General features: G+C 49.7%; 1 protein-coding gene across 1 annotated transcript; it reads right to left on the reverse strand.

Moving 5' to 3' along the window:
- Positions 1-534: 534 nt before the first annotated feature.
- Positions 535-17,899, reverse strand: SYTL4 (synaptotagmin like 4). The gene is made up of 16 exons (XM_065410971.1): positions 17,790-17,899; positions 17,286-17,501; positions 16,410-16,519; positions 15,528-15,642; positions 13,205-13,318; positions 12,256-12,385; positions 12,048-12,138; positions 11,647-11,750; positions 10,837-10,923; positions 9,958-10,136; positions 9,549-9,651; positions 7,862-8,023; positions 6,558-6,663; positions 5,372-5,471; positions 1,032-1,240; positions 535-677 (listed from the first exon to the last, which is right to left on the reverse strand). Exons 1-16 carry the CDS (start codon positions 17,897-17,899, stop codon positions 535-537), a joined length of 2,079 nt encoding a protein of 692 aa, XP_065267043.1.
- Positions 17,900-23,229: the final 5,330 nt, after the last annotated feature.

Raw genomic sequence — 23,229 nt, forward strand, 5'->3', positions numbered from 1 at the left:
GTAACAGGCTGGGGCTTGTTTCTCCCTCCCCACACCAGCCCGTGTCTCAACAGCACTGGGTATTCTCACGCTCTACATACCAAATATTGATTGCTTATGCTCATGCAGCCTCTAGTTTGTACAGTCTGATTCTATCTACACCATCCCAGGAGGACAGAGAAGGGGAGACAACAGTGGAAGCTGTAGGTGGGGCAATCAAACAAACTACATGGGAGAGGTGAAGAAACTAAGAAAAACAAGTTTTAAAAGCACTTAGCCCCTGCAAGGGGGGAGACCCTATGGAATTCAATTCCAGCCAAGTTAGGAGACAAAAACCCTTTACATAAAATAAGCTGCTGCCAAGAACAGGCTGTTAGGCTGAGCCTGCAGAAGACACAATTAGCTTTACTACTACACAGGTGAAAGCCAGAGAGCCTGCTCCCACTCCCTTAGATCCTACATGTGGCCCTTGCTGGTGCCATGGTTTTGGCTCTGTTGCCTCCGCCTGGTGCTGCCTTGCTATAGCTGGTTTCAGGCCCAGCGCCCAGGCTATGGCTATGCTCCTGGCTTGGCCATGGTGGAGCGGAGCTGTAGTGTTCCTTCTGCCCAGGAGCCCGGGAACTGGCGCATCTTCTGCCACAGGCTCACCTCCTCTCCTGTGGAGTCCATCCAGTCCACCACCTGGTCCTTACTCATACCTGAGAGAAGGGGAGCGACAGAGGTGAGTTACTGCAGTGCACAGCCCCGTTCCCAAGCCCTGGGCACACAAGAGCAGCCTCCAGCTGCACAGAAGGGATGCTGGGAAACGGAGCAGCAGTAGGTAATGACTGGGACGGCTGAGTGTGAGGGGGAGCATGGTGCCCAAGGGATTTCATCTTCCTATTAGGCATCGAGCTTCACTGGATGGTGAATGGGGTTCTCCAGGGCAAAGCTGGGATTGGGGGGGGGGGAGGAGAGAACTTGGGTGACCCAGCCCACCCATTACACTCTGCTACAGCCCCAGGAGGGCAGGGGCAGCCCCACCCAACAACTGAGACCAGGGGGCAGCTCACCATTCCCAACTCCCAGCCTGACTCCTCCCAGGAAGTCATTGCTGGACAATGGCTCGCGGTCCCAGACAGTCAGCTCCAGACAGATGTGCTGCAGGTCCTCCTGGCTGACGCCATTGTAGACAAAGGTGTGGTTGTAGTGAGGATTCAGGGTCTTCTTCATCACAGGAGTCTTCCTCTTGGTGGCCTTGTTTCGGAGCGGCAGCAGGTAGCTGTGGGAGAGGCCCTTATATAGTTAGCAACTCCCCCTCACAGTGCCCCCGCTCCCACCTGAGCAGAAGAGACCATGATGGCTCAGGAGATTGGTAACAGGCTAGGGGATTTCAGATAGTGGGCCCACCAAGGCAGGGATCAGTTCTTCTCTAGAGCTGTAGAGGACCCAAACAAGTGGTCCCAAGTGAGGTTGGGGCCCCAGACTATAGCAAATACACCCAGTGCCGAAGGGACAGCTTTGGATTTGGCCAAGTAATTTGCATCCAATAGTAGTTCAGTGACTAGGGAAGAGGTTGTGTGATTTCAGTGCAGCTCCAACACACGGGAGTCAGTTCTGGAGTGTGAACATAAAGAACAGCCATAATGGGTCAGACCAATGGTCCATGTAGCCCAGTATCCTGTCTTCCAACAGCAGCCAATACCATGTGCTTCAAACCAAATGAACAGAACAAGGCAATCATCAAGTGATCCACCCACTGATGAACAGTCCCAGCATCTGGCATTCAGAGACCTTCTGACACCCAGGTCCATTGATGGACCTATCTTCTATGAACTTATCTAAATTCTTTTTTTGAATCCAATTATACTTTTGGCCTTCCCATCTCCTGGCAACAAGTTCCATGGGTTAACTGTGTGTTGGGTGAAGAAGTACTTTATGTTTTAAACCTGCTGTCTATTAATTTCATTGGGTGACCCCTGGTTCTTGTGTTATGAGAAAGGGTAAATAACACTTCCTTATTCACTTTCTCCACAGCAGTCATGATTTTATAGACCTCTATCATATCCTGCCCCTTAGTCATCTCTTTTCCAAGCTGAATAGTCCCAGTCTTTTTACTCTTTCCTCATATGGAAGCTGTTCCATACTCCAATCATTTTTGTTGCCCATTTCTGTACCTTTTCTATTTCTAATATAGTATTTCAAGTGTGGGCATACCATGGATTTATATTGGGGCATTATATTTGGTCTTACCCATCCCTTTCCTAATTGTTCCTAATATTGTTAGCTTTTGTTTGACTGCCGCTGCACACTGAGCAGATGTTTTCAGAGAACTATCCACGATGACTCCAAGATCTCTTTCTTGAGTGGTATCAGCTAATTTCAACACCATCATTTTGTATGTATAGTTAGGATGTTTTCTAACAAGCATTATTTTGCATTTATCAACACTGAATTTCACCTGCTATTTTCTTGCCCATTCACCCAGTTTTGCGAGATCTCTTTGTAACTCTTCACAGTCTGCTTTGAACTAAACTAACTTGAGTAATTTTGTATGGTCTGCAAACTTTGCCATCTCACTGTTTACCCCTTTTTCCAGCACTGGCCTGAGGACAGATCCCTGGAGGACCCAGCTATTTACCTCTCTCCATTCTGAAAACTGACCATTTATTCCTACCCTTCGTTTCCTGTCTTTTAACCAGTTACTAGTTCATGAGAGGACCTTCCCTCTTATCCCATGGCAGCTTACTTTGCTTAAGAGCCTTTGGTGAGGGACCTTATCAAAGGCTTTCTGAATGTCCAAGTACACTGGGTCCACTCTATCACCCTTGTATAGATGTTTGTTGATCCCCTCAAAGGATGCGAATAGATTTTGTAAAATCTATTAGCAATAGATTTGTGCCAAACAGTGTTGACTCTTTCCCAACAAATCATGTTCATCTGTGTCTAATAATTCTGTTCTTTACTATGTTTTCAACCAATTTGCCCGGTACTGAAGTGCGGCTTACCGGCCTGTAATTGCTAGGATCACCTGCAGTGGTGCTGGAACTAGAGGTGCTGCACCCTCTGGCTTGAAGTAGTAACAACAACCCAAATACATGGTTTCCATCATCAGCACCCACACACACACACACACACACACAAAACTATAAAAATGGTTCCAACACCCCTAATCAACGATGAAGCCTTTTTTAAAAACTGGTGTCACATAAGCTATCCTCCAGTCACCTGGTCAGAGCTGATTTAAGTGATGGGTTACATACCACAGTTAGTAGTTCTGCAATTTCATATTTGAGTTCCTTCAGAACTCTTGGGTGAATCCCATCTGGTCCTGGTGACTTATTACTGTTTAATATATCAATTTGTTCCAAAACCTCTTCTATTGACCCCTTGACGTGGGACAGTTCCTCAGATTTGTTACCTAAAAAGAATGGTCAGGTGTGGGAATATCCCTCATGTCCTCTACAGTGAAGACCAATGCAAAGAATTAATTTTGCTTCTCCGCAATGACCTGGTCTTCCTTGAGTGCTTCTTTAGCACCTCGAGTGTCCAGTGGCCCCACTGATTGTTTGGGAGGCTTCCTGCTTTTGACGAACTTATTTTTTGTTATTCATTTTTAAGACTTTTGCTAGTTGCTCTTCAAATTTTGTGGCCTGACTAATTATACTTTTACACTTATTTTCCTCAGTAGGATTTGACTTCCAATTTTTAAAGGATGCCTTCTTGCCTCTGTCAGCTTCTTTTACTCTGTTTAGTCATGGTGGCATTTTTATTTTTTTTGGTACTTTTACGATTCCTTTTAGTTAGCGGTATACATTTAATTAGAGACTCTATTTTGGTATTTTAAAAAGTTTCTATGCAGCTTGCAGGTATTTCACTGTTGTGACTTTTCCTTTTAATTGCTGTTTAGCTAGCTTCATTTCTGTGTAGTTCCCCTTTCCTAAATTAAATGCTACTGTGATGGGCTTTATGGTATTTCCCCTCCTCCCCCACAGGGATGGTAAATTTATATTGTTCCACTGTATTCACCTCTTGGACCAGATCCTGTGCTCCACTTAGGACTAAAGCAAGAATTGCCTCTCCCCTTGTGAGTTCCAGGACTAGCTGCTCTAAGAAGCAGTCATTAATGGTGTCTAGAAATTTTATCATTCCATCCTCTGGCGACATGTTCCCAATCAATAGGGGGATAGTTGAAATCCCCCATTATTATTGAGCTATTTATTTTTATAGTCTCTCTAATCTCCCTAAGCATTTCACATTTTGGTCAGGTGGGCGGTAGTATATTCCTACTACTATATTCTTATTCATGCATGGAATTTCTATCCCTAGACATTCTATGATACAGAGTGATTCATTTAAGATTTTTACTATGCAGCAGAACCCCATTTATTCAACCATCCATTAACTGTCTCCTTGTATTAAATGAACAACCAACACACAGATCCAAAAGCAGGCGATCTCTTTTGTGGCTGCTAGATGGTGCTGCAGCCTTGCACTTTCCCATTCTCCAAGTTATCCAAATCTTTGATTATCCGATCTGGCCTTGGTCCCAATTAGATCAGATAAACGGGGTTCTGCTGTATTTGACACTACACTTTCTTTTGCATATTGTGCCACTCCCTCACCAGCACAACATATTCTGTCATTTCTATACATTTTGTACCCTGGTATTAGTGTCCCATTGACTGTCATCATTCCACCAAGTTTCTGTGATATTATATCAATAGCGTCATTTAAATACCAGGTGCTCCAGTTCACCCATCTTAGTACTGAGACTTCTAGCATTTGTATACAAGCACTTATAGAATGTCAGTTTTTAGTTGTCTGCCTGCATGATGTAATTGAATGGAACTGTTTCTCTTCAGCTCCTGCCTGCATTTCATCAACTTCCATCCTCTCCTCTTTACTACATATGGAGAATGCCAATTAATAGCTCCTCCCTCCCCCCGGGAAGTCTGTGTGGTTATATTGGCTTGTGACTTCCATCCATGCCCATGAGCTGGAACTCGCCTCTCTCTGCCTCTTATAGAGGACCCCTCCGTGGCCAGGCACTGGGAGGAAGTTTGTGGACCACGCTGCGCTTCTCTTGGCGACAGACCGCAGATTTCAGCTGAGTTGTGGATGCTCAGCACTTCTGAAGCATGTAGGGGTGAGCTGCTCCAGACCCCTCCTATCAGCATTTAGGACCTTTCACCACAACAGGAGCACAAGCTCATCAGCATAAACACACAACCCTCAACCCCGTCCCAACACCAGGCAGCTGGGAGAGGGTTGGGGACAGAGAGGCCCATTCATTCCCAGGCCCCTGGGTCACTCCATTGCAAAGCATTATCCAGGGTCATTGTAGCTGGGAGGGCTGTTCTGTAGGTGCCGTCCATCTCCTCTGTAACTGGCATGGTTCCGACACACTCACCCCTTGACAAAGCTGTCAGAGGTCCCTCCAGATTTGGCAGCTATGAGGTTCTTGGCCTCTTTGATCCAGACCTGGAGTTCGCCTCCTTCCTCCCGTTTGCCTGGAAGAGAAAGTCTGAATCATCCATGTTTTCAGCCACAGCTTCTCTCCAATCATGGAATGTGACCCCTTCTTTGCATCCCTCCACTGGCATCAAACATAAGCCGCTTGTCTTTGCTTGCAAGACTCTTCACGGTCAAGCTCTCGTTCACTATTGAGCCATCAATCCTCACCTGCAGCTGGCCCATGCTGCCAGCTTCCATCACCCACTTGTTAAATTTGCAGACAAGCCCCTAAGTGCATTCTCCCATGCTGCCCCTCATGCGTGGGAGGTGCTCTCTGTAAACATCTGCAAAGCTACTTCATTGTCCTCCTTCAAAACCTACCTTAAAACTCTCCTTTGCCATGACGCCTACAGAAAACCTGACAGCGTTAAGGCTGCTAGTGTGCAAGGACCACTGGCTCTTATGTGGACTCCTTGTACTCCAGTTATCTGTATCCATCTGTTGTCCCTACAACACCTAGTACAATTCGGGCCTGGTCCACAACTGTGGCTTTTAGGCACCAAGGTAATACAAATAAATAGAACTGCTGGCTCACTGAATCCCAGAGAGGCTGGCCCACAGACATCCTCATCTGTAATAGATGTACAGGTCCCAGCATGCTGTGTTTTATCTGCCCCTGAATTGCCTAGTCCGATTCAGGCTGGGTCCTGGATCTTGGGAGAACTGTCCCACAACGTAAGACAAGGGCAGCTGATCTGCTCCAGAAGCAAACTGGATGCAGATTGCCAATGCAGCTCTCCGCCCAGGAACCCGGCTCTAGCTTGCATCAAAGCTTTACTGCAATAGCAGCCATTACCATTCAGGCTGAATCTGCATAGAAGGAAAGCCTAGCTAGTAGCACTGCTGAAATAATCATGGATCAGAGTCACATTTCTGAGCTGAAGGTTAAAATATTACAGCTGCTTGGTCCATTAATGGATTAGCTTCTTCCCGAAAACACAACAAGCAGTTCCTGTTCCCGGATGAGCTCTGGATGTTTGGAGACTAGGATTACATACTGGATGCCAGTGTGGATTAGCATCTGGATCTGTTTTCACATATTACTTTATGAGCGGAGGTTCTGCAGCAGCTCAGACACTCACCCTTTTTCCCATTACCCACCCCTGGGTGTTTGGAAGATGGGATGTACTTCATGGAAACAACCAACTCTCCTCTGTACTGCTGGGAGCCAGCAGAGTCAGCACCAGCCTGAAAAATGGGTATCAGAGATTTTAGGGCCACACTTACTTAAGTAAATCTTAAATTATTACCACTGCAGTCTTGTCTATACACTAATGTGCCCCAGTTCAAAGGGTTTGTTCTTTTAAAAACCAGTTTAATTAAACCAGTGCAGATGTGTGTGGACTCAATATGATTTTTACCAGATTGATCATAAAGTAAGACATCTAACTTGTGCAAACCCCACATAGACACTTCTTTTGTTTAACTATAGATAGGTTTCTTATATCAATAACCAGTGCAAGCTGGTGTATAGACAAGGCCTTACTGAAGGTGCTGCCACTCAGACAAACACACTCAGGGTGGAGCTCGCCCAAAGGTCTCCTAGAGATCAAGGAGAATTGGACTCATGCAGAATCCCAGACAGCTGGAAGCTCAGCCACCTCTACTGCTTGTGCAAACATGAGTTTGCCATGATGGCAGCTGTTCCACAGTGCCTTACTAATGGCACCTGCTGGCCTGCAATAGGATTTGGATCGGGTCCTTAGAGGTCCATGGGAGAGAACAGTCTCGGACCTTCCCAGCAGGAGAGATGCCAGAGTGTTGGCACCCTGCAGCGGCAGGAATCCACACTAACTTATGAATGTTCACAGACTCCCCTATTGTCACATAAGGCAGGTGTACTAAGCAGACCCAGAGAGCCAGACTCAGTCAGAAGGACTTTATATGACTATAGACATTGATTGACTTGTTCAGTAAGTCCAGATCTCTGAAGGTATATGTGGCAAGTGTCTTACTTTAGAAAATAACCAGGTGTCCATCACCCCCCTAGGAAGCAGACTGCCTGCTGACGTTCACTTCTATGTACAGACTGACAGACCAGAGTGCTAAGACGCCCTGAGTACGTACTCGTGTGGCTAGCTTGTACGGTCATCTGTGTCACTCCAGCTACATTGCTTTTTTCAAGTGCTCTCTTGAGCGGAACTAGCACATGTACATCTATGCAAGCTGGGAATCACCCCCAGTGTAAACACAGACATACCCTGTGAGGGATCTGTGTCATTATGTTAGAGGAAAGAGCATCTCCCACAATAAAAGGCACTGGCCAGACTAGTGAAGAGCACTGGTCAGTGGAAGTTCACATCTGCTCCAGAGCCACTTTCCTTATTGGGAGAAGCTGTGGTGGATTCCTAGGGTAGGTCAGATGCAAGAGCTACAGGGGCCATACCTTGCCATGCAGGGGGAGACGCTCTTCCACCTGGTTCTCAAAGTTCCAGGATTCCATCGGGATCTCCACCTCCCCCAAGAAGGTGTTTCGCCCAAAGCGATCGTGGTGCCAGACTGAGAACTGCAAGGTTCTTGTGAGCAGGAGGGACTTGCTGATCTCATACTGTGAAGAGACAGGACCACAGAACCAGATGAGCCAGTGGTGGCTTCCCAGAGCAGCTAGGACCATGCCTAAAGCTTTCACTGTGAGGAGGAGATGCCCCTCGACACTCCTAGGGAGACTGAAGTCTTCCCACCTCCTCCTGAGAGCCTAACTGGTGTGTTTGACTATTGTCACATACTCCTTTTCTCTTCAGGGTTTCACCCACTGTGAGGAAGGTACCAGGCAATGGCTGCCCAGCTGCATTCCAGGAGTCTAGCCACACTGGAGGCATGTACTCTGGGTCCACAGCAGGGACTCCAAAAGCTGCCCACAGAAAAGGAAGGGCAGATTCTGGGAAGGAGCCCCAGGAGCTTAGAGGATTTTTCTACTGAGGCTCAAGTTTTCAGTAAGTCTCCAACATGTGGGACTAAGGTACGTGCACACATGCAAGTGGGCTGGACATCTCATGACCTGCTTTGCCCAGGCAGCTTCAGGTGTGTACACTTGCTGAGTGACTAATCCAAGACCCACGGAGGAGCTGGGCCTGCACTCACCCATTCAAGGGACTCTCTACACTGGGCAGCCCTGGCCTCCTGGGGGCATGGGAAGCACCTTTAGGGTAGAGGTCTGGAGGCTGGGGAGCAGAGAGTTCTGCTCAGTCCATCTCTGAGCACAGGCTTGGCCTTGGGTGGGCACAGTGGAATTGCTCAGATTTGGGGATGAAGGTTACTGAAACAGGAGGCTCCAGAAACTACTGGAGCTTTCTGGATTCCAAAGCTTTAATTGCCACCCTCCGTCCTTTGTGCTCCCTGCATTTATAGCAGGGGAGGGGGGCTGCCCTGGCATTTACTTATATCGGCTACAGCACAAATTCCGCAGCAGAAGCCAGTAAGCGAAGCATGCATCTGGCAGCATTCCCCCTGCTGGATCCACACGGCTTGGATTTAGCTGGCTCCCTGCTCAAGTGACTGTACTGCCCTCTGGTGACATCGCTACGGCCGGGAGGGGCCACAGAAAGCAACCTTTCAGAGATGGGAAGGGTGCTCTGAACAGGAAAATGCCCACCCTCCGGTGACGGTGGCAGGATGCTAGGCAAAGCAAGCAGAGCAGGAGAGTGATGTGTCTGCAGGGAGGTCATGGCCAAGTCACCACTTGAGCTATGCCTGGCCAAGTCACCACGGCAACAGGGCCACACAAAAAATGCAGTGACGTCAGCAAGACAGCCCTGCACAGACTGTCAGTTATCTTGGTCCCTGCCCCAGTGCTCGGAGCCTCGTGCAGGATTTTCAGAGCTCTGACTCTGGTCTACATGGGAAATCAGCGTCCCTCTCCCTCCCAGCAGCCCCAGCTGAGGTCCAAGAAGGAAGGGGCTGTTTTCACTCCATCAGTGAAGCAAAAGGATGAAGAGAGGTGCTTCTGGTGGTGAAGCCTCCCTGCCCTGGGTCTTATGATTTGGGCCAAGCATCTGCCTCCCCAACTGAGCTTGTGATGGAGCTCTCTCTAGGGTAGGTTGGAGACAGCCAATAACCCCTGCCCCAGAGCTCACCTTGAGCAGCTCATTGTACAGCGGGTTGACACTGTTGCGTTTGATGGTTGTCTTGCGTTTGCCTTGCCGGGATTTATCAGGCAGGAGGTACGTCTTCACGTATCTGGAGGAGGCAAGCAGGCAATGTCACCCATTTCACGGGCATCTCCCCAGACCTAGCACATACTCCTGCTCTTTGCCCCCCGCCCACCACTGCCAGCCACACCTCTGTTCCTGGATGGCAGCTGTCCATCTCAGACTCCTAGCACAGGAGCTTTCCTAATCAGTACGGCAGCACGTAGCACAGGACAGGTCCAACCCCCCCCCCCCGCATCCCCCCCAGTAAGGTCAGCACCTGTGGCAGGCAACCCCCCATTTGTCCAGCCCCATGCCCATATCCCGTGCCAGAGGCAGCTTGCTCAGCACTCACGGGTTGGAGCGCTTCTTGGCCTCATCGGCATAGGCTAGCTGGCGACACTCCTTCACATGGATGAACAGGGTCTGAGTCTTGTGCTCGTAGCTCAGAGAGAAGGCGATCTCTCCTGTGACACAGACATTGCCAAAGTCACCAGCCTCGCTGTAAATGCTGACCATGCTCCCCAGGGTGCTCTGAAAGACATGGTCCCGGTAAGATTTACGCCCCTAGTGCATCTTCAATTCCTCCCGCCATGTTTGCCCTCCTGACCACTGGACTGGAGTCACCTTCCCCCAACCAGTTAGCCGTGGTAAGTACTCAGCACCTTTCACACCCTCTTGCGAGCTCTATCAGAGAGAGACGCTCAAGCTGAAAGTCCAAGGCAGAGCTCGGCACAGTACCTAGCTCTGCTAACCCTGTGCTCTAACCACGAGACAGTGCTGCCTCCCTGCTTCCTAACCCCAATCCTCACTCAAGCATTTCTTCCTTGAGTGGGGTGGGGGGGTGGGGCAGTGGCAGCAGAGCCAGAGGGACTCTGGCAGCAAAGCCAGAGGGGGGATTTGATAGTAGTCTTCAACTACCTGAAGGGGGGTTCCAAAGAGGATGGCGCTAGGCTGTCCTCAGTTGTGGCAGATGACAGAAGGAGTAATGGTCTCAAGTTGCAGTGGGGGAGGTTTAGGTTGGATATTAGGAAACACTATTTCACTAGGAGGGTGATGAAGCACTGGAATGGGTTACCACCTAGGGAGGGTCTCCATCCTTAGAGGTTTTTAAGGCCAGGCTTGACAAAGCCCTGGCTGGGATGATTTAGTTGGTGTTGGTCCTGCTTTGAGTAGGGGGTTGGACTAGATGACCTGCTGAGGTCTCTTCCAACCCTAATATTCTACGACTCACCGAAGAGGTACCGCTGCGCATGCTGCTTCTGGCCGTCCTCCGGCGATGGATCTCCACCAGGTTGTCAATGTCTTCCTCCTCCTCATCCTGCAACAAGGGATACAGCCATCCGTACCAGCTGGAAAACCAAGGCAGCTAGACCCCTCCAGCAGCAACCCTGCCAGGGAAGCAGCCCCAGCCACTACGGGTACAGCTACATGGCAGAGAGTCCCAGAGCCTGGGTCAATTGACTCAGGGTCCCGCTGCAGGGCTAAAGATAGCCACGTAGACTTTTGGGCTCGGTCTGGTGAAACCTGGCAAGTGGGGAGGGTCTGAGCACCCAGGCTCTGGACCAATCCCGGATATCTACCCGGCCATCTGTAGCCCCACACCGCAAGCCCGAGTCAGTTAACCCAGGCTCTGAGATTCGCTGCTGCGGGGGGCTATTTGCTGTGTAGATGTACCCGAAGGCTCCTTGCCCAACACCCAGTCCTGTCAGGTGTACTCGCCTCAGACCAGGGCAAGATGCCCTGAGCAGGCAGGCCAGCACAGAGGAGAACAATGATCCAAGTTCCTCCCCCACAGCCACAGAGAGTTCATTCAGACAAGATGTGAGGCTATCGCTGGAGACCCGCAGATGTGCAACAGGGTCTGTGCTTCATTGGGAGTTTAGATAACAGCATGGTAGCCTGCAGTTGAACTGAAATGGAAGGAGGCCAGGTGGGGAGCAACTCCCCTTCGATCCCATGGGCCTCAGAGAAAGGTGGGGTGAAAGAGAAGCCTCCCTCTTAAGCAAACAAGTTGATTCAACGCAGCTCAATAGGCTCTCACCACTTCAGTTTTGAGACCTGGGACCGACTTGCTTCTGTCTCCCATGGAGCCACTTTCACTTCCCAGCTCCTCCGGGCGCAGATCAATCACTGACTTGGTGTAGTCTGTGTCGGAGACAGGAAGGTGAGATGCCTCCAATCCCAGCCATTAGTGCAGTGCTAGCACGCTGTTACAAGCATATCTAGTGCTCACTCATCCACTGGTCAAGGTGTGTTACAGAAGCAGGGAAGCATCGCTATTCCCCTTTTGAGGGCGGAGGAACTGAGGTGGGGTGAAGTGACTTGCCCAAGGTTGCCCAACAGGTCAGCAGCAGAGGTGGGAACAGAACCAAGGTATCCAGACTCAGCCCTGCACTTTGTTTCCCAGAGCACAGCTGCCAGGGTCCCCAGAGGGCAACTCACCTGCAGGCCTCAGGGTTCTCCTGGGATTCTTCTTGAATATGGTTTCATTCTCATCTGCGGATGCTGCACCATGGCTCCCCACACGAGCCTCCTATGAAGGGAAAACAGGCTGTTCAGAGAGGGGGAACTAGACTGTATATAACCCCTGGCCCCAGAGCCCACAGGGCAGGAGAACCCGATCGCTGCAGCACTGGTAGCGGACACATACACTTTCTGAACCGGAGGGAGTAGTGTCTCTGGAGCGGGTGGGGATGGGCAAGGTGGATACGTTGGAGCCCACGGGACCAGGCCTTTGCTTCCCCTCTTGGAAAGTGACAGTTTTATCCAGGGAGTTTCTCCTGCAGACAGTAGAGGAAAAAGTCAGACTAGCTCTGTATCCATCCAGCATGAGAACTCTTTGCTGGGGGGGCCGGGAGGGGGGAGACTGCCTAGCAACCAGAGTTAGCTTGCCTATCAGCCAATATCTTGACTTTCTCAACAAGCATCGAAACAGCCTTCTGAGTGAGATTAGAGTGTCTCTGTCTACCAGCACCATGTGCTAAAGGAATGAGCAGGGGAAGACATGGGGGAATCCTGCCTACCCAGTGTAAGATTTAAAAACAGTAAAAAAAAAAAAAAAAAAAACACCTTTTTCCCTAGCACTGCATTCTGCACTTGCCACTCTGCCTGCATCACAGCCAGCTCAGAGTTACCTATTGTTTAGGCAGCAGCAGCACTGCTCCCAGTTCCTCTCATGGCTCCAGGCCTCCTGGGGTGTATCAGGACTTTACAGGCAGCAGGGCACCAGCCTGTTCAGCACACGGACCGGAGCACCCATGGGCTCAAAAGGGACCAGGGCTTGGGAGACAGCTGTACCTGTTGGAAGGGGAGGGGAGCAGCATCTAGAGCAGGTTAGGGAGTCATCTCCCCATTAGTGTCTCAGCTAAGCATTCCTGGGAAGTGGGGTCCCAGCTCACCTTCAGAAGCATCCCTAAAGTGTGCCCTTTTCCTCCTACTCCAAATCTTTAAAGGACCCTCTCCACCTGCCCTTTGAACCGTTTACTTAAGGCAGGGGGAGAGAGGGAGGCAGGGAGAAGACAGCAACACAGGAAGTGGGAGAAGCCAAGAATCTGACCGCTCCTATTGACTGTTTCTGGGCACAGGAATCAGTCTCTAACCTGGAGCTGACACCTGTGCCAGAGGCGTTGGGTCTGTACCCATCCAGACTCATGTTCTCCATGGACTCGGTATCACTCTTCCCATCTCGGGGGTCCAAGGCTTCAGGAGGCATGCTGGGGAAAAAACAAATCTGTCCCTATGGTAGGAAGGGCAGTTCCAGACTGCAGTGCAGGAGGCCCAACCCCTCCTGAGAGACAGGGAGATCCAGGGTGTCAGCCACTATGCTGTATGGCAATATGGGCCTTTGGAGCAACTGGCAGCACTTTGATTTTTGCCACACAGGGCCTAGAGGAAGATACCAGCCCCTGAACGCAGCCATTTTATTTATAAGGGCAGAAGATGGGTTTAAGATAAGCAGAGCCACGTGGTGGATTTGTAGGTCAATAAGAGAAGGGTTTGATCAGATTAGACCTGCATCAGACCATCACCACCACATTGATCATGGGAGAGCTGGATTGGCTTGGAGACCTATTGAAGCTCTCTGGAAAACTCCATTGGAGGGTTGGGTTACACAACGGCAAATCCTCCTCATCTAACAGCATCAGGAAGGGGCCTGGAAAGGAGCATCAACAAGACAAGGGAGCTTTAAAAAGGTCTGGTCTATTTTAGCTGTATATGGTCTCCATAAGCCAAAGTGGCATTACCGGACAGCCACCGTAATTTACATTTTCATGCCATCACCCAGATGAGCCACTTTGGTGCCAGATATCAGAGGGGTTGCCTTGTTAGTCATTTTGGTGCCAGAAAGCATAATGGGCTGGGATAACACCCATCTCCCATGGTTCCTCTTTTGGGACAACAGATTCCAGCTCAGCGCCCCGTGGCCAAGGGGTGGTATCATTCCCACTGCAGGCAACAGGAGGACATAGTTGACCATATGAAACGATACAAGAGGCAGAATATCACACAAAGTCCATGGGACACAAGCACAGCCAGCTGATCAGGTGCAACCGACAAGCACCAAAGCATCTCACCAACAAGGGGAGAGTATCATGCTGGGGGCCTTCTGGCTGAAGGAACAGGGCAGGAGCAACAGCACTTGTTTAGCCCTTCTGCAGTTCGTGGCTCTTGGCCATTCTTACATCACACCTTGAAGTGATTTTCTAATACGTCCATCAGGCATAGTATCTGACTGTCTGTGCAAGGGAAATTGGGAGCGACAGACAGTCCTGGTCCCCTGCCCCAGGGCTGGGAGGGCAACTGAGGAAAGGATCTTCCCCAATCTATTTGCCAAGGCCTAGAGATCCACAGTCATCTGCTGTAGCATCCACCAGCAAGACTCAGTCTGTGCCAGGGGTTCTCACAACAAATTTTTTGGTGACCTCAGAGTGCAGCCACCAACCCTTGCTGATGGCCACTCTGACATCATGGTTTTTCTGTCCCTGCCTCCCACAGCCCTTCAGTGAGAGCCTGCCCCGTGGAAGGTGGTGTGACGAAGTGGGACTGTTCTTAATGTTTCCTCTGAATACTGTGTGGGTGCCTCAGTTTCTGGCCAATCCTCTGTCGCCTGGCAACTAATGGCCAGGCCCTTCCCCCCTGCAAGGAGATGCTAAAGGTGTGGGAGAACAAAGAGGTCAGGTGACCTCCTGGCCCAGGAAAGAGACAAAGCCCAGAGGAGGAGGGGCTGGAGGGGGATTTCTGTGTGAGCTTCTTGCCCTGAAGACAGTCTGCTCTGAGGGAGAGGAGGCTCCCCAAAGTCCTGGCTGGCTTTGTGGGGAGCAGTTCCAGAACATCGCCCAGGGACTCCGTGACAGGTGGGTCAGGAACTCACCAGCTGCCTGCAGAGTTCCAGGCTCCCCATGCCCCAGCCTGGCAGGAATAGGGGAGCTGCCTAAGGGAGTGCCCCGGGGACCAAAAGCTGCAGCCGCCTCCAGCACCGCGCGCACTGACCTCATGTGTCTCCAGAAGTGCTGCCCAGAGCCCCCGAGGAAGTTGCACGGTGCAGGGCACTGATCCCTGCTGGTGGCACCAGCACATACACCAAGGCAGCGCATCTCACTGCCCTTGGTACCAGCTATTCAGGAGCAACAGCTGGGCACTGCAGGGAGGGGGTCGCTGCTTTGCCCCCCCCCCCATCTCCACCCATGGTTTGGAGGCTGACATGGCCGCATTTGAGAAACGCTGGTCTATGCCCTATACAACTACCAGTCCTCTTCCCATAAGAGAGAGCATCTTCTCAAAGCCCACTGCTCTGCCCCATGTACATGGATTCCAGGTCATTGCTTCCCTGAGAGATCTGAAGTGAATGCAGGGAAGGTGGGAATGCAGGGAAGGTGAATGCGGAGGCTCAGAGAACACCTGCAGGATGGACTTAAGACTCACCTGGGCTCCTTCTGTCGCTCCTGGGGACTCTTCTGCTTTGCCACGGGGGAGTCTTTTGGATCGTTCGGCTGTGCCTGCTGGAGAAGGGTTTGCCCCACAGTCTCTCTTTTGTTGGCTGGAAGAAAATAAAAAACAATGCAAAGGCAACCAAGATGGCAGGAGAGCAGCCCAGCAGGGGCAGCTTGCAGAGACCTCGGGCATCTTATTTCCCCATCGAAGTGCTAACTCTGGCATCGCCATGAGCATAAGAACATAAGAAAGGCCGTACTGGGTCAGACCAAAGGTCCATCTAGCCCAGTATCTGTCTACCGACAGTGGCCAATGCCAGGTGCCCCAGAGGGAGTGAACCTAACAGGCAATGATCAAGTGATCTCTCTCCTGCCATCCATCTCCATCCTCTGACGAACAGAGGCTAGGGACACCATTCTTACCCATCCTGGCTAATAGCCATTTATGGACTTAGCCACCATGAATTTATCCAGTCCCCTTTTAAACATTGTTATAGTCCTAGCCTTCACAACCTCCTCAGGTAAGGAGTTCCACAAGTTGACTGTGCGCTGCGTGAAGAAGAACTTCCTTTTATTTGTTTTAAACCTGCTGCCTATTAATTTCATTTGGTGACCCCTAGTTCTTGTATTATGGGAATAAGTAAATAACTTTTCCTTATCCACTTTCTCAACATCACTCATGATTTTATATACCTCTATCATGTCCCCCCTTAGTCAAGAAAACAAGTGCCTACATCCAACCTGGAGAGCCCCCTGGAGTGAAATGGGGCCTGTGTCCATGGCCTCTCTGTACAGAGGCCACCAACTAGGCTGCATCCCAGAGGTGGTTTTCTGGAATAGGGCCCCTCCCCACCCAGAGCTTGGCTGTTCCTACCTGGAGGTTTGCGCCGAAGGGACATTCTCACTATGTCGCTCCCCAGCCTGTTTGCAAAGCGATTGATTCTTTGGTCATAGAACCAGTCACCGGTTGTCTTCTTCAGCTCTCTGCAGGGGAAAGAGGCAGTGAGAGGCCATTCTCACCCTGTGTAAGGTCAGTGTTCTCTGCTTCCTTTGCTCTACCACCCTGCAGGAGGAAACACTGTTGGAGTAATGTAGATGAGCATGGCAATTTTAGGATGCAGATGCATTGAAAGACAAGATCCCAGCCCCAAAGAGCTGTCAGGCTAGCCCTGGGCATGCAGTCCCAAAAAGGCCTGCATACACTGTCAGCAAGGAACAGACACAGGATACCTAGTGCACAGGCAGCAGGAAGCTCTCCCGGTGTGAGCAGCAGCAGGAGAGATGCTGCAGAGCTACAAGTGGGAGAGGGACAAGGGACTCAGGTAAGGCAGGGCAGAAGAGGAGAGAAGGGTCTGTTTTTTCACCACCGAAAGCTTGCATACTGCCAGCTTGGTGCACAAAGAGAATGGGACGAGGGGCATTGGAGGGGAAGACTAATAGCAGAAGTGCTTGGAACAGACTGGGAGGGAAGAAGAAAGGCTGGACTCCAGGGTAGGTGGAGAGTGGAACAGCTGCGGCAGGAGATAACCAGGACAACAATCAGCAGCAATAGAGAAGGATGGATGGGTTTTAGAGATGTTGGAGGAAGCCATGAGGTCTTTGCAAGAGCTTACTGTGGGTGGGAGCAGGGGAAGAGAAGAGCAGGATGGCATCCAGGTTGCAAGCCTGGCGACAGGGAGGATGAGGAAGGCAGCCATGGCCTGTGCAGAGAGAGACACTCAGCCTGAACTCTCCCCAGGGAAACACTCACGCTTCCTTGGTGCAGACTTTGCAGCGCCAAGTGCTGTTGATGCTGTAGGAGCGGCAGTCCCGACACACCAGGTGGTTGCAGCCGCGGCAGGTGTTGGCCTTGGGGCTCACGCGGCCCAAGCTCTGCTGGCACCGGGCACATGTCCGCTCGCTGTAGCGCTGACTGCCCCGCTTGGCCCCTTTGCGCCGGATCTCCAGCAGCTCATTCTTCAGTCGCCTGTTCAGATGCAAAACCCATGAGCAGTTAAAACCCACACCGAGCCCTGAGTCGATGCTGCCTCTTAGAGCAAGTCAGGACAGGGCAGTGATGCCTGGGCAACCACCACCATTTACCTCCCCATCCAGGGGAAACAGAGCACAATACCAGTAGGGCAGCTAACTACAAGACCCATGTCCATCCCCACCCTGCCATTTACAGGCAAAACCCTACCAGCCATCAAGGAAGCACAGACTGCAGCGGAAGACTTTGAAGGAAAAAAAATCTCTCCCCTACCCAGGCTCTCACCTGACCCTTCTCTCCTCAGCCTTGCGGAGCTCTTCATCTCGCTGCAGGACTTGCAGGATCATATCCCTCTCTGCCTCTGACAGGAAAGACAGGTCCACAGCCTCCGACATGGCTTATCCCAGGAATCGCCTGCCTTTTCCTGAAAGCAGCTGGATTCCTCAGAGCTGGAGGCAAGTTAGCAAGTTAGTACAGCCAAGTGCAACACTCCTGGGTTCTTCTAAGCCCCTGTGCATTTGCATGAAGCAATAACTCATTGATAACTCCAGGTGGCCATCAACTGTCCCTGTATCTACTCTGCCTCACTGCACTTTGTTGGTCCCACCTCACAGCAAGGCTGTGGGGAGTACCTACATTAGTCACTAAAGCATGATCAGCTTCATCCCTGCGCCTGGCCTAAGAGCATGCTGCCTCTGCTGCCCTCCCAGCACCAATTACACACCCTGGTTAGAGAGTTCAGTGTTTTGGAAGCTCTTAGCCCCCTGCATGTGGCCTTAATGAGCCTCCATGGGAACATCCAGTGGCTGAGTTGTTCCACCAACACACTTGGAGTTTCCTGCCTGCATCCAGCACTTGCAGACAGACCCAGCCTGGAAAGGGATGGTGGTGAAAAGAACAAAACAGGATGGATTGGAGTTCAGAGTTACAGCGCTGCGCCTCCCCTACTGACAAAGACCCAAGTGTCCAAGCACAACAAGGCCTTCTGAGCCGCAGACCTCCCCAACCCCAAGGAAGCAAGGCTACTGCAAGGACCCTGGAAGCACAGGATGTAGGATCTGGCCTACGAGGCTTCCCTCAGAGCCCAGAAGAGGCAGGAGAGCAAAAAGATCAGGCCCCTCTCAAAGCTGCCATGAGCAGTTGCTTGTAGTATTTCTATAGAGCTTGGACCATATCTAGGTCACTTCCTGTCCCAGCTTAGCTCATCGGGGTCAGACACACCACACAAGAGCGCCAAGCAAGAGCCTTCAAAAAAAAGTGTCCCTCCCTCATCTCAGGAACAGTTTCCTCAGGGCTCTGAAGCACACAACAGCAAGCATATGCTGCTATCAAGAGCAGCACTCCCCCCTGCCTTGTTCACCCAGAGCCTTGCAGGTTCATTTCCTGGTCTGGACCCCAGCTATGTCCAGTGATGCATTTTCCCCTACCGCCAGCAGGAAGTTCACACTCCCTTGATGCTGCCCCTGAGTGACCTTCCTGCCTCCTAGATGACATCACACTCCATTGTTATGGCTACAGATGTGCTGTGACTTCTCAGGACAGTGGGAATCAGGGATTGCCTAGGAGCAGGAGGCCAGGACTCCCAGAAGGAGGTTGAGAATCTCATTGAGTTCCAGCTCAAATGTGTTGGGGTTGTTTTTTTTTGGTTTTGTTATTTTTTAAATACAAAAGAAAGCCAACCCTGCCTTAGGATTTGCCTATGAATTAACTCAAGAGAGCACAGATCAAGACAGAGCAATATATTAACCCCTGTGCTATTTTCAAACTGAAGACCCTAAGCAAAAATAAGTTGCATATTGGAATTTACTGTACTCAGTGTGACAAACTTCTAAACTTGTTTATATAGAGAAAAAACCTGCACCAAAGATCAACTCTGCACAAATAACCCCATCTTGTAAACTGCCTCTTTAGGGTACTTAGGTTCCAGGTTTTGTTTGACCTTTAGTTAAAGAGCCACCTCTACTAGGCAACTCATCTTTGCCGGTTCCTTAGTCCCATTTTCAGTCTATTTAAGTGAGATTTTGTGTTTTAAAAAAGCACACCATTCCCATTGTGATGGGTGCAGTGTTAAAGACAAAAAGCCAAGGGATTTGGCCCCAATGTTTTGTTTTTCCATTAAAAAAAAATTTTCACAAGATTCTGAGATGACTAAAAATACCACCTGGACTGTTTAAAAAGCATCACCCTCTGGTTTACAGTACTGTGCTAATCCATGTGAGAACTGGAAAGTGAAACTGATCAGCATATCATTGTTCAAGCAGAACATGAAAAACCGTTAATATTACATTTTTTAATAACCCAAGGTGTCCTTTATTTAGGTTGCTAAGAAAGGTAACATATGAATTTTAAACTGCCCATGTTCCTTTAAATGGCCTTGTTCTACAAACATGCAAGAAGGTAGAATCTGGGTTCCAAAGGAATGGAAAAAGGAGCAGCAATAAGAACAAAAGCAATGGGGAATATTAGTGGGCTAATTGAAGTCATTATCAGTACTTTATTCAGAGCCGCTCTGAAACAGTCCCTCAGCCCCATGTCAAGGAGTAAGATGCATTTCTTACTTCATGACTTGCAGTAAGTTGGTTAAAAGTCTTGTCTGGATACCAGAGTGATTGGCACTTTGATAGACGATCCAGGAACAAGCAAAGTAATGACACAGTCTCTCTGCCAGCACCCAGTTAACATGCTTATATACGCTATTCACTTCCTACTCAGTCACCATTATCAAGCCCTACCCAGAATATATTCCTCAGACTCTTAGCCGTAGAAATAGGAGTACTTGTGGCACCTTAGAGACTAACAAATGTATTTGAGCATAAGCTTTTGTGGGCTAAAACCCACTTCGTCGGATGCATGCAGTGGAAAACACAGTAGGAAGATATATATACATGGAGAAAATGAAGAAATGGGTGTTGCCATACTAACTATAACAAGAGTAATCACTAAAGATGGGCTATTTCTAGCTCTCCCCATTCCTGGAGCTCCATGCTCCTGACACATTCAGCTGAGTCTGTATCAGCTACAGGGATTTTAGCTAAGAAGCAGGATGCAGATTTGAGACCTCTCTAGAATCACAGCTGTATTGGCCATTTCCACATTTTCTGTAGCATAATGTTCTGGGAAAGAAGGGCTCACTAGGACTGGGTGAACATCTGGAAGAGACAATATCCTCAACCATCCCACCATCAGTAGGCTTTGGTGATGCTCTCATTTATTCTCTCCCCTTTCAACTCTACTGTAGCACTTTTCCTCACAAATGGGATCTGTCTAGATAGGTATCTAGAGTTCTAGGCCTGAAGAAGAAAATCAACAGTGAGCAGCTTCTAAGGTAGTTGGAGCACCAATCCAGCTGAGAGAAGAATGGAAGTTGCTGAGATTCTGTTTGGTTAGAATTGGCTTTTCTAAATTGCTAGCCAAATGAATGCTTAGGCATCATAAGGCAGGTCTGCAGAGAGACAAGCATCTTCCCTTTTAGTTCTGTATTCAGGAGTACCCTTTTTGGACTCAATACTTAAATGGACTGGATGGGTCTTTTCTCAAACTAACTTTTAAGTTCAGTCATGCATCCAGACAGATGGATGTTGAGAAATTTCTTCTGAGAAGTTCAACAAGCTCTCTCTTTAGTGCAGCCACTCCAGAAGGTACTTTTGTTCCTGTAGATCCCACCTGAAAGCAGCCATTCCAGTACACTCCCTGACAGTCATTGCGAGGGCCTCTGCAACCCAGGGGTTAGAGCAGGGAAGGGTCACCACTTGAAGATGGAGTGTCCACACTCAGACCAGGGGAAGGACCCAGGACAGTGGAGGCTGTTTGCAGATGCAAGAAATATTAGCCCAGCAGCTACATGCAAGGAGGTCAGCTCCAATTCCCCTCTCCCTGTGCAATGTCCTCTTGTACCCAAGTGACCATGAAGAGAAAGAATGAAGCTGAACAGGTTGAGTAACCTCTTGTTTCTGACAGAGTGAACTGGCCTCCCAAGGGAGCCTCACCTCGCCATATGTTCTCTGATCACTATACTTCCAACTCCCCAGGCTTTGCTTCTTTAGTGAAGTGGGAAGGGGCTGAGGACAAGGGAGCCAGTGCTTCCCTAGGAACACTGCACCCTCTAGGACAGTGCCAGAGCAAGACTCAGAACCGCAAGTACCCACCCTCTTCAACCTCCAAAGAGCCAAGAGCCATGCAATCCCAGTCCAGCCTGGGAGGGCCACTGCTTTTTATTCTCTTGGAGCTACACAGCCCCAGGGCTACATGCTGGCTTCCCTCCAACCCAGGGGTATTTGGCAGTACCTGACTTCCTCACAAGGCCTGGGACTGTCAGGCTTTCCTGTACGTGGAACTGCATAGGAAAGGCTGCCAGGGGACACCCTGCAAGAACCCTCCCTCACCTAGCTATCACCTACCTGTATTTAAGAAGTGCATAAGCTCTGGACCAACTATGGTTAATACAGAGGGAGTGCAAACCTCTTTAGATTACATCTTCTTCTAACCCACTCTGCGTTACACTAGCTGGACTCTAAACTCATTTCCCAACATGTAACCCATATCCCTAAGAACACAAGAATGGACCATTGGTCTGACCCAGCATGGCCACGTAGCCCACCAGCCTGTCTTCCAACAGCAGCCAATGCCAGATGCTTCAGAGGGAATGAACAAAATAGAGCAATGTATCAAGTGATCCATCCCATCATCCAGTCCCAGCTTCTAACAATCAGAGGTTTAGGGCCACCCAGAGCATTGGGTTGTGCCCCTGACCATCTTGGCTAATAGCCATAGATGGACCTATTTTTCACGAACTTGTCTAATTCTTTTTTGAACCCAGTTATACTTTTGACCTTCACAACATCCCCTGGCAAGGAGTTTCCACAGGTTGACTTCCGCGGTACTTCCTTTTGTTTGTTTTAAACCTGCTGCTTATTAATATCATTGGGTGACACCTGGTCCATGTGAAGGGGTAAATAACATTTCCTTATTCACTTTCTCCACCCCAGTCATGTTTTTATAGATCTCAACTAAGTGGGAATGTGATAGTCTCTTTTCTAAGCTGAACAGTCCCAGTCTTCTTAATCTCGCCTCACATGGAAGCTGTTCCATCCCTCCACCTTCTCCCGCATTCCCACTTCCACACCATCTCTGGATTGGGCCCCCAAGTTCAAGCTGCCATGCCAAAGGTCAGAAGAAAGGAGTTAGCATGGAAAGTGACTGCAGGATGTGAACTGAAACTACCACCCCCTTCTCTAATTTACACCTTCTGGCCACACAAGTTACACCAACCACACACTCTCTCTGACATCTGTACATGTAGACTAATCCACATTGCATCATCTTACATCTGAAATTGGTCTGTCTCCAGTGTTCTACACACACAGGAGCACCTCTGCAAATGGGAGAGAAAGTATTTGGATAAAGGTTTTAATTAGGAATGTGACTCACAGATGAAGATTAGCAGGATCTAACAAGTGGAGAAGGTTTCAACACAACAGTCCCATAGCTATTATTCCACATGAACGCCAAGCAATGTCCAAGCATATAAGAAAAATACAGCCCCTACCTCCGTACTTATAAGCCCCATTCCTTCACGACAGGATGTGCGCAAATGAATGCATCCTCCCACCACCCAGATGAAGCAGGGAACTGAGTTATTAGAGTCATGGTCCTTTCCTGTGGCAGGAAGCCTGGGACTGCTGTGCAAGGTTCTGGAAGGCTCGAGCAGATCTGGAAACAAACTCCC

Source organism: Emys orbicularis, chromosome 9 (assembly GCF_028017835.1).
Source record: "Emys orbicularis isolate rEmyOrb1 chromosome 9, rEmyOrb1.hap1, whole genome shotgun sequence".
NCBI lineage: Eukaryota > Metazoa > Chordata > Testudines > Emydidae > Emys > Emys orbicularis.